At 33.7% G+C, this 11,986-nt stretch overlaps 2 protein-coding genes across 2 annotated transcripts; one reads left to right on the forward strand and one right to left on the reverse strand.

The window, feature by feature from the left end:
- Positions 1–299: 299 nt before the first annotated feature.
- Positions 300–7,920, forward strand: LOC102596995 (uncharacterized). The gene is made up of 7 exons (XM_006350956.2): positions 300–631; positions 3,506–3,535; positions 3,744–3,839; positions 5,899–6,013; positions 6,657–6,969; positions 7,047–7,101; positions 7,565–7,920. The coding sequence occupies exons 1-7, from the start codon at positions 473–475 to the stop codon at positions 7,637–7,639; spliced, it is 843 nt and encodes a 280-aa protein (XP_006351018.1). The 5' UTR covers positions 300–472; the 3' UTR covers positions 7,640–7,920.
- A 2,593-nt stretch (positions 7,921–10,513) lies between these two features.
- Positions 10,514–11,728, reverse strand: LOC102597320 (uncharacterized). The gene has a single exon (XM_006350957.2). It carries the CDS (start codon positions 11,096–11,098, stop codon positions 10,532–10,534), a length of 567 nt encoding a protein of 188 aa, XP_006351019.1. The 5' UTR covers positions 11,099–11,728; the 3' UTR covers positions 10,514–10,531.
- Positions 11,729–11,986: the final 258 nt, after the last annotated feature.

Genomic DNA, 11,986 nt, shown 5'->3' on the forward strand with positions numbered 1-11,986 from the left:
AGATTATTGTATCATGTATAAAATATAATGTATCTTACTTAACGATTTAATGTATCTTGCGCATCAGATTAATGTATCAGCACTTATACTATTGTATCTGTTTGAGAGATTTCTGTAATTATAAACTTTTTAATTGATATATTGTAATTTTGTCTTAAAAGTATGTGATTTCAGTAATTTGCCCTAATTATTTGTGCACTTGGCCCTACAAGAAATGTACTTAAGGCCCATACTTCACATGCCCATAACTCAAAAGCCCAAAGAAATGTATAAGGTCAAGCGTCAAACATGGTCCGATGTTGTGTATACTACGTTGTTTTCCCCTAAAACAGCTCCTTCCTTCCTTCCCCACTTGTAAGCAACTAAAAAACACCATTGATGATTCATTCTTTGTACAAAATATCGAGAAAAAAAGTTCATTTTTTTACCTTTTATATTTCACTTTTTGGGTCGTTTTCAAAATTTCAAGAAAATGCAAGTAATACCCAAATGGCGTAATGTTTTGATCTTGAAGAATTCACTTATTCAATCCACAAGAATAGTATCTTCTACACAATCACCAAATACCCATTTGAGTTCTTTCCATTCTACCTCAATTTGCTCTGAGAAATGGAAAAATAAGTGGAATTCTGTGAGTTTTCTTGCCTTTCCCTTTTCTTGTTTTTGCAGAAAACAATGAAATTGAGTTTTTTTTTTTTTGTTTAGTTTGTTGGCTATATCGTAGGTTTTAGGTTATGTAATTGTTGTTTGATTTAGATACGTGACAATAATGGATAAAGCTTTGATCTTTGATTGTTGTAGACTAGTAGCTGCAAAATAAAGACAATAATGGATAAAGCTTTGATCTTTGATTGTTGTAGACTAGTAGCTGCAAAATAACTTTCTTGTTTCTTTAATAACTGTGGTGTTCAAGCCAGCTTTCGTGCTCCCACGAGATAACTGACACCTCCCACCAGCAATACGTACTAGGTAACTTTGTCGACAAGGCTAGACATGGGAAGAAATCACCTTAGTGTTTTTGTTTGCTTGGAGCAAAATAAACTTTCTTGTTGTTGTAATAGTTGCACAAGTATTTGGTTATTTGAATTGTTTTAGCTTCATAAATATATCTAAACTAGCCTATTGATTGAAGTTTCTATAATTTGACTATAATGTGAGGGAAGAATTACAGTGTTGGTCAAAGTATTTACTAATTGAGGAAAGAAAGAAGATATACACGTTTCAAATAGTGAGAAGGGATTAATATTTGTTGGTTGGAAGCTATTTTCTTTTTTGTTAGTTCAATGATTCATGAATTACTAAATCGAACACGATTAATTTGCAGTTCCTTCGGTCGTTTCTATCTTGTCCTTGTCCCTTGATTGGAAGAAGGAATAACTGGTCGTACAAATTTGTGCAATTTTCTATGGGGTTCTATAGTATGTGCATTTTGCTATTTTTTCATATGGAAGTGCAATGATCATTCTCAAGAGGTGCTTTAGGTCATTAAGTTTAGCTGCTCCGCCATTTTAAGCTTATCCTAATATTATGTGACAAAGTGCAATTTCAAGGCGAGTGATTTCCTTCTTTCAGCACTTTTGCAGACAGTGTCATTCATGCTTATAAACTTCCATTTGCAAAAAGACAGTAACTATTTCAGTTTGTGTGTCCAGCACGTGTACAATACTTTTCCCCATTTTAATTTAGATTACCTATATTCAGAAGTTTTGGAGAGCAGATAAGCTTTTACCTCTTAACAGGTTTAGAGCTAGGAAATGAGCAATTAAACAGTTTTATTTCATGCGAAAGTATCTTACAATGACTTGAGATTTAATAGTGTGTGGTGGAAGCAGTTAACTAAGTTTTTCTAGTCTTTAAAGTGTTCTTTTGGAATGACTTCAGTAGGATCTGAAACCTTTGTCTGTAGAAGTAGTTAAATAAATTTGAAATAGTTCAGTATTTGACGTGCTGCATATGCCTTTCTTTCTCCAGTCATATTTATCGGATTTAACTGCACCTCTTTGCTAGAGGAGAATCCAAGATTTGAATTTTATGGACACTGGATTGTAGGACAATGAAGGCAAGTGCTAAGTAGTTCTGAATTTAGTTCTTGTACATATTTACTGAATTTCTAGGAACATATATAGTGTTTACACCAAAGTTACTGGTTCAGTCGAACACATATCATAAAGCCTACATCCACCCCTGCACTTAGCCATTAAATCTCCACCAAGTTATCTGTAGTTGATTTTCTTATAGATACAATAATTGTTTGATTCTATTCCTTGCACCAACACTCAAGCCCTCTACGTGCGAGCAAAGATATGGAGGTCTAAGCATCTGCATAAAATGTATCTCCTCCACAATTTAGAAATAAGTAAGAAGCTTCGGGGATGGTCTCTGAATCTGCCTATGTGTCTTCTCTCAAGTCAACAAGGCTAACCAAGAGCAAGGCTTATGCTGGCAATTTATCATGGTGTAGACAATCTGGTCCTTTTGGCTAGTAGCAATTTTTCACCCCCTGAATTGGTGAAAAAAGGGTCCTTTATAAATTATAAGCACATTGAAGCTTGCTCATAATGTTCTTTCAATTTCTTCCAGTATTGATCAATTTCTGGAGGACAGAGAATGATGTTATCTCACCTTAGTCACTAGAATTGCTCAGGCAATAATGCATAGCAGAAATATACTCAGCACCTCTTATTGGTTCCAATGAGACGATCTGAAATGGAGAATGTTTGGCTGCCACTTAAGTTGACTAATCTGTTTTAGACTGTTTACCCATTTCCAGGGGCCAGTTCATTATTTGAAAGCAGGAATTGGTTAATAAATCAAAGGTTTTTGTCATATTCTTTTCCCAGTTTCAGGCTGGCGACACGTAGTATGAGTATTAGAAAACAGAGACATGCATCAAGCCAATCACTCTTTAAGGCGATTAATTGCTACCAAAACCTCAGTCTCTAAAGTTACCTTCTTCAAAAAAAAAAAAAAAAGAAGCTCACAGCCTCTAGTTTGAACATGGTTAAATCTTGGCGCCAGTTCCCTGTGCTCTTAGTGAAATAAATGGGCTAAATGATTTTGATTAGGAAATAAGATAAGGATTGGAGTTTGTTTATCCAATTTTAAAATGTCACCTTGGTAGGCGTAGTGGTTTTAGAAAAAACTGCTTAAAATTACACCAAGAATAGAGTATACTTCTTCCTCCTCTATGTGCTATGTTTCAATTCTCTATTCTAGTATTAAGTGAAAAGGTTTTTCCTTGAGTGAGAGGGGAGGGAGGTGGTTTGTTCTATGTTTGCTTGTATATGTAGTGTCAGTATGCTCCCTTATCCACCCCCACCCCCCAAAGAAAGGGTTCCGATACTCCCATTTGAGACTGGTAGATATAAGGAAATTATTATGTTTCTGCACTCAGTTTTAGCATTCTCTACTCATTCACAATGTATTTTCATGCTTGTTACCTTTAAGTTCAAGCAGTATCTTTCTTCAGTTTGCATATGTGACCTTTCATAAATTATTCCTGCAGGATTTTGGAGGAAGTCAGCAGCCAACTAAGGTAAATATCTTTACCAGCTTCCAATAGTATAGTGTGTGAAATTGGCTAGGATTAGAGATATCTTACGAGTTTTTTCGCTTGCTTTTCTCTGGTCAGTTATGTATTCTTTTCCTAACATTTCTTTTTCTTTCCATGTAATACATCTGTTAACTTCTCTTGTCCTCCTCGTTTTCTGATTTATCATCCAGCTTTTCCTTTATTTTTTCAGAATTATATCAGATATGAAACCCGTCAAAAGCGTGCTGACTCAAAAAAAGCTTTGAAAAATCTTCTCTTTTATGGGGCATCTGGAAACTCTTTTGAGGTAAATATTTAATCTATTTTCATTTCATAGATATGGTAAATCTTAGTCTTTGTTATAATAGATCAACTATTGCTGTCTTTGGTGAGGGATTTCTTTCTCTTTATGGAGTGACATAAAATGTTTTTCATTTAAAATGGTTTCTTTGGATTAGTTTGTTTCCTGAATTATTTTCCGGTGTTTGGTTGGACATAAGGTAGGTGACCTGAGGCAACAATAGAAGTGGTACGAGGTGTCATTCTGGTAATCATTTTGAGTATTGAAGGTTGATAGTAGTATTTACTTGGTAGTTGAAGACTTGAAGTGATATGAAGTACAAGTTGGAATACTTGCAAATGGGACGACTTACACACTCAGTTTTCCTTTTAGGATATGTTATTTTTTGTTGAAAAACATTTTTAGCATGTGAAAATAACCAAACGCTACATTTATCGAGGGAATCATCTTCCAAAACAACATGAATACATCCTAGATTGCTATTGCTGACCTCGATCATTGAACGTGAGGTCATTTTTGTATCTTGGAAAACTGAAAATCAGTTCTGCTATTTTTTCTGTTTCCGGTCCTTCCCCAATAGGAGTTCCTATCTTTTCCATCTTTTACCAAAAGCAGACTAATAGATAGTATTTTATTGATAGATAAAATTTGTGATATCATTAGCTTATCACCAATGTTGCATTCACATATGTGTCGGTGTCCAAAAGAAACAATTACTATTTACCACCTACAGTGGAATGCGAGGAACCAGTTCCTCCAAATAGTGGACTAAAGCAAAAAGTCAACTGCGATAATCAACTAAAGAAATTTCTTCCAAGAAGATAATGTCATCATCATATAAGGAAGAAATATCTTTGCACCAAACAAAGTGTTGTCAAATCGACTATATGAATCCTGATTATCCATTTCTTACCATTTGGATCGATTTCTTTCCAATACTCAATAACTTAGAGGTTCACCAACACTAAAGCTCTAAACTGGACTAAAAAGACTCATAGCCAACACTGAACCTAATGTAGGCACACCATAATGACTAAGCCTAAATCTCTTGGTATGCCCTAATTCTTTCCATTAAATACTCCAAACATGGGCAAAAAACAACTTGTAGAAAAGGTTTCCTCTTCCTTTGCGACATCGGCTCCAGCTAGTAAACAGCCGGTCGCTAGTAACAGGTGTCAGCGGTGAGATTCCGCAACTGTCAAAAGAAAGCTCCAGCAAGAAGCAGCTTAACCCCGTCACATTCTCTTTACAATAATTTCCATGAAAATACTAACGTAGTTTCCAAAGAACTGAGGGAGAAGTTCGAGACCTATTCTTATGAGTTATTTTTATTTTTGCTCTTTTCTTCCTAGAACATACCCGCTTCCTCAACCCATCCCCAACCAAAGGAAAAACTGTTTTATAGCTGCTTCCGAATGTGACACTTGATCTGTTCATGTAACCTGAAAACCTGTCCTAATCAACCACAGAACTTCAGTCTTTTCAACGAACCTCACTTGTCCTCTGTCTGCTTTTGAAGTGAATGAGTAATCTCTTAGGAGGATAAAAGGAGGATCTATGAGGGAACAACTCATTTTTGCAATTGTAGCATCAACTTACATAATGATCAAAGTTATCAAGGTCTAATGAGGATAGACCAAGTTCAGTGTAGTAAGACGAATCACCTCGTATATAGAAGGAAAGATGGAGTCACATAAGCAGTGATGAAATTTTCACTTATACCTCATCCCATGTATAGTTTGTCTTTGTTCTTTACTGCTTTGCCTTTCTCCCCCGTCGCATCTTGACTCTGTTCGTGGGTTTCTGCTTTCTAAGGAAGTTATGGTCTACTGTAGTGTACTGGCTTAACTTCCTCTGTGGTCCGAGCCTCCAAGGCATGAATGCCACCTTTTCTGGTTTAAAGTCCGCATAGTATAATGTGTTCAGCTTCTGAACTTTAGTATCTGATCAATTGCATGCAAGTACTCTTTTTGAATTAAATTCTCTTCTCATTTCTCTATTTTTTACCTCAAAATTTATTCTACTCATGGACAATATGCTATTTTCTTGTTGAATAATTTACTAGAATGAATCTTCAACAATAAATGATAGATGGGATATGGATCGGGATGATCGTTCAGAGAAGAAAAGTGAATATAAGTCCGCTGCTCGTCTTAGAGATCGCTCAAGGAGAAGGATGCGTAAGTTTGTACTCTCATTTCACAATTGGGTCTCTGCTTTTAATGAAAATTCTTATATCACACTTAAAAAATATCAGTGTGTTTCAACCTTTGGCCCCCTTCTTGAGATTCTTAAATTCCAGATGTAACTGAAACATATATTGCTATTGAAATTTGGTGCTTTGACCTAATTGGTTTGGTACTTTTGTGGAGCTGGGATAGTTTCGAAAGCTCCTTTACTGCCCACCTGCTAGCTGGACTAGTGAGGTACCTATCAGGAAACATACTGAAAACAATGCCTTTTCAGATTGAACGCAATGCTCGTCTTCCAAATAAAAAAGGCTTATTGGCCGTGAGTTGGCTGCTATCATTCTTAAGTAAAATAGGATGAACTTGCCTTGCTTTGCATTTTTTCCATCTAGGAGTTGTATTGCAAGGATTTGAGCTGCTCAAAGTAACACTTGAATTAATGCGTCTTTAAAGAATGGAAATTGGACTTGTTATGTCTGTCACAAAGTTATGTATGTCACAACTCTAGATAAACTTCTGTTATGCTTTCTGATTGCTATTCTCTAATATCTTTACATGGCTGATGGCGACACAATACTGAGCTTATTGAAGGATGCAGGTAGCCTTCATTGACCTGTTAATTATTCGTTTTTAGGAAAAATGAAGAAACGGAGATTATGTGAAGAATTCGATGAATATCCTGAATCAGTATTCGAAGCAACTTTTGGTAATAAGTGGTACACTTGGTCTTTTAGGCCTGGTAAATCATCTAGTTTTGAAGATTTGTTCTCCCGAAGACAAGAAACAGACTGGTCAGAACAAAGGCATTACAGATGGGATAATGAAACTGAAAACGAGACACATACAGAATCCAAATATGAATCGTGTAATATAGGGTCTTACTCTGAAAGAACAATTCTCGGTTTGCCCCCAAGAGGTCCTCTGAAGATTGAGGATGTCAAGAATGCGTAAGTTTTAGTAGTTTTGTGCTCTCCATACTCGATTATATTGAAGACTAATGTAGATACTATTATTGTCCTTGCAGTTTCCGTTTATCAGCATTAAAGTGGCATCCTGATAAACATCAAGGCCCTTCACAGGTTAGCTTTACAATTTCTATGTTTGTCCTCGTATGCGATAAACTTATTCTTGTAAACACCTGTTAAAGGCTTTTAGTAGTTATCAAGTGAGAAGAATTTCTTAGGAGGTCAAAAGGAAGTATATTTTGAAAATGTATATAATGGTCATTAAAGTCATCTTGCTGTTCATGGTTCTGGCTTGTAAAATAGATGAAGATGAGCAGGATGAGGGTGAGCAATAGAGTGCTTTCTTGCTGTCTTTTAGTTTCAAGCAACCCCCATCATATGTTAGTCGGGTTTATTGATAGAGAAACATCCCACTTTGTGGGACTACACTGAGTATGTTATTGTTGTTACAGCGGGTTACAATAGCCTATCCCACTTTTTGATGTCAATGCCTTTATTGAAACTGTGTTCTGGAATTTAGCTACTCATTTGTATTCTTGGAGTCCTCCTCACGAGATGAATCATTGAATTTGTGCAGGCAGCAGCAGAAGATAAATTCAAAACTTGCGTTACTGCATACAAGTCATTGTGCAACGCGTTCTCCCCAGCTTAACATTTATCTGACGTATCTATGGTTTCTTTTCTTCGAGTTTCAGAAGCCAAAATCACCATTCATAGTATAATAATAGCTAGCTGAGTCTTATGTATTCTAATTTAGTTCTGTTCCATCACTCTTGCAACAAGGGGGGCTCTTTCTTCCCAGCAGAGTCATGAAAATGTACTTAATAAAATTTTGGAATCTTGTATACAACCAAAGATCCATGCAAACATAAACCAGTTACTTGGTTTCTGAAAATAGGATGTGATCATACCAGTACTATCGCATCGGATTCCCTTAGAACTTTGAAGTTAAGCGTGGTTCAATGAGAGTAGTACTAGAATGGGTGGTTCTTGCTTGGTTGCTTTGCATTCTTTTATAATATTGTAATTTTTTGGTATCTCAACATTTTTAGTCTATCGGCTAAAAGGAATTTCACCAGCCTAGTTGTAACTATTGTTGGCGTATACTCGATGTATAATGTATATAGAAATTATACATTGACTATACGTAGTATACTTGCTAAAGTTTTTTTAAAAATGAAATATTTTTCTTTGGTTTTAAAATCCTTGGGTTCTCTCGAGAGGTGGGAAAGAGATTTTACTTTAATAATTGTGAAGCTCATAGATTGGCTTGGCAGTAATAATGATTTGTATCCTTTTTATGACAGCAATTTCAAAACTATTATTACATGACTTTTGTAAGACGAGAATTCAAATTTAGTCAAGCTTGAATATCAAAGGACAAAAAAATCAAAATTATAATTAACTCAAACTTTTGAATCAAATAACTTTTTTTTCCCTCCTCCTTTCTAAAATTACAGTTGACTGACATTTTAAAATGTTCAATTTTCTTTGATGGCACTTTTCATTTTCATAATAAATATTTTACAAGAAAAAGCTTGATGCATTAATGTCTAACATCAATTAGAAAAGAAGAGTTGGTAGTATCATTTATGTTTAATTTTTACAATTTTATTTTAGTGACTCATATTAACATTGTTTTAAGTTCTGGAAAAAGGTCCATATAGATAAATGATAATATCTATTAAATGCTATTAGAATTTAGTCTTTTATTACTATACGCTGGTTTTGAACCTATTGTTTTTCTACAAGTATTTCATTTTTTCATAGATTTATATACATGTCAACAAAAGTATAGAGAAATTTTATTATTATTAACTTTTTCTTTTGTATTTTGTACATCGGTAATATGAGTCGAGTTTAAATGGTAAAATATAATCCGTTAAGAAGATATTCCCTTTATCCAACAATACTTGTCCATTATTGACTTTACACACTTCTTAAGAAACTATAAATAGAAGAGTAATTTTACTATATTAACCCTATGAATATAATAAATACAACGTCTTGAAAAATGTAATAGGAAAAATGACTATAATTAATGATAAGGGACTAAGGGTAAATGAGAAACCAAGTATAAAATTATTCATTGATTTCGTAAAGTGGACATGAATTGTTGAACACTCCAAAATAGTATAGTGGACAACTATTATTAGACGTAGGGGGTAGTTGGCATCCTTTCACTAGTCGTAGTATTTCTCTGATAGTTTTTTCTTCTTGGATACATGCTACTAATATATAATATATTGTTTCTTATACTTCAATTATAACACTATTTTATCACAATTAACATTTTTTATAATATTTAATCATAATTTATTCGAAGGCATTTAATAGGTTTAACAATATGGTAGAAAAGTGCTAATCCGTCATGTGGCAGCTTTCTCATTATTCGTGAGCTACTTATTATAAAGTGTCAAATTCATTTTATTTTCGTTTTGCGTGACATAGTTTTAGCATTTAACTCTATTAAAACATACCTAAAAAGAATATGCACATTTATTAAACATTCAAAACCACTAAAACAAGAATAATAATAATAATAAACATTTCAATAAACACTCATATTTAAAATAAATAAAGTTGATTTTATAAAGTACAATTTTAACTAATTTTTAAAAAATCAAACACGTCAAATGTCAACCTGAGTCCAGTAATATAAAACAAAGAAACTACGCACTATTTAAATTACTACTAAAAAAAACAACCAAATACACATAAACCAAAAATCCCACTTTCTCCATTCTACCTTTCTTTTTTCCCTTCTTTTATTGGAAATTTAAATTTCCAAACTATTCAAAAATATCTTACTAATATAATAATACTTCATTTGTTTGTTTTTTTTAGTTCGTTTAAAAAATAATGTCATTTTTTTATAATTAAAAATAATTAAACTTCAAAATTCTCATTTTATCTTGAATGGAACGATTTATAACCAATCAGACAAGTTGTGAAATAGATCATAAATTTCAAATCTTCTTTCTTTATAAACTAGTATATATCAAGTCAAACAATATCACATCGACATGGAAGTAAATTACACACAAATCTCTTTCCTAATACTCCGTTTGTTCCAATTTATGTGGCACTATTCATTTTTCAAAAGTCAAACAGTTTAGGTTTGACTAATCATTTGAGCATGGAATTTTCAATTTTTTAAAAATAAAATTTATATATTTGTAAACTACGTAAAAAGTACTATAAGTCACAAAAATTAATAATTCAAAATGTTTAAAACATCTGTGAAAAACTTACAATAAAAAATAGACTTATTTAAATTTCAAAATTCGAAAAGTAACATATAAATTGAACGGAGGGAGTATGATATTTTAAAAAGAAAATCTAGAAGCACTAACCTACAAAACAAAAATGCACATATCCACAATTTTAAATAAACAAACTACCAAAAAAAAAAAACCATAATTCATCCAATTTTTTAAAATTACAATAAATATTTTCCATCAAAATTCCCAAAATTGCCCCTCCCCTCTCCATCCACCCACCCTACCCAAAACCCTAGCCAAAGTTCATTCTTTTGAAGATCTCAAAAACAGAGTATTACAACAGATGAAGAAACCATAAATCCATAAATAAAAATCAAGAACCCAAAATGCAATGCCCAATTCCTCTTAAACTTACCAAAATAACTCTCTGGTGGTTCTTGATAATGTATTTCAAATTCATCCCCAATTTCTTCAATCCCACCATTGTTAATCCTCATCTTCAGTTGCCTTAACCTTTCTGTAGCTAACCCTAATGTCAATTTATGACATCTCCGTTGATACTTAAACCCATTTATGCATCTCAATGTTTGCGCTACAGATACGTAGAAAATCAGATGGGATAACGAGAGAAGACCAATGGGTATCCAGCAATGTCGGCATTGAAGCTTCGGAGAAAGAGCTTGACCCAGGAAGATTAGAGAGAGGAAGACGAAGAAATGTTGAAACATCTTCCATAGTTCCTTTTTTTGTAAATCGATTGCTCGTTTTTTCTCGAGGGTTTTCTCGAAATGGAGCTGGATTATTGTGTTGATTGCTTGTAGAGCGGTTTCTTTCTGGATCAGATTGTTTGGGTGGTGATGGGTTGGGGCGGCATCGCAATCCCCCATTGGAGAAAGCTTGAAAAAAATACAGAGAGAAAATGGGGGGTTATTGAGTTTGTGACAGTGTGACTGTCAACATGTGGAGGATGATAGTTGGAAGGTTATAATATCAAGGTGAGAGTAGAGTTTAATAACCGTGGTTTATTTTTACTTGTCATGTTTTGTTTTACGCGTAAAAATAGAGTATTGATATTTCTATTTCTTTTTCTGGTTTTTCACCTGACCACACTCGAGTCCCGACTAAATTTGGATAGACCGCAGGACTCATTTGAAGATGGCGCTTCCAACAGGATTTCTTTCGTATCTAAGCTCGAACCCGAAAGGTTAGAATATCAAGGTGAGAGTAGAGTTTGATAATCGCGGTCTATTTATTTGTTTTGGTTTTTCATTCAGTGTTCAAAGGCCATACTGGAGTCCCGACTAACTGCATGATTCATTCGGAGGTGACGTTACTAACATGATTTTTTTCATAAAGATTCGAATTCGAAAGTCTGATTAAAGGTGACACAGTCCTATTACTACACCACAATTCATATTGATATATTTCTGCTTATTAACGCAACGGCATGGAAACGTGATGGGATGGGGTCCATGTTGGATTGTATATGGATTAGTATGAGATTAGTTAATTATACTCCTGTCTTGTCTTAAAATGCTTGTGGGGTTTTTAATATTGTCTTAAGATATTATGTAATAATTTCTTTATTTAATTATTTTATTTATGTGTTATAATTATGATATTTGAAATGACAAGTATTTCAAAAACAAGATTATTATAACAAGGACCATAAGTATTTTGAAGCAGAAGAAATATCAACTAAAATTTAGTTTAAAGATATTGCATGGACAAGCAAATAGGCACCTTAATTATTTTATTACTAATTTTCTTTGATC

This window comes from Solanum tuberosum, unplaced genomic scaffold (assembly GCF_000226075.1).
Source record: "Solanum tuberosum cultivar DM 1-3 516 R44 unplaced genomic scaffold, SolTub_3.0 scf00131, whole genome shotgun sequence".
Taxonomy (NCBI): Eukaryota; Viridiplantae; Streptophyta; class Magnoliopsida; order Solanales; family Solanaceae; genus Solanum; species Solanum tuberosum.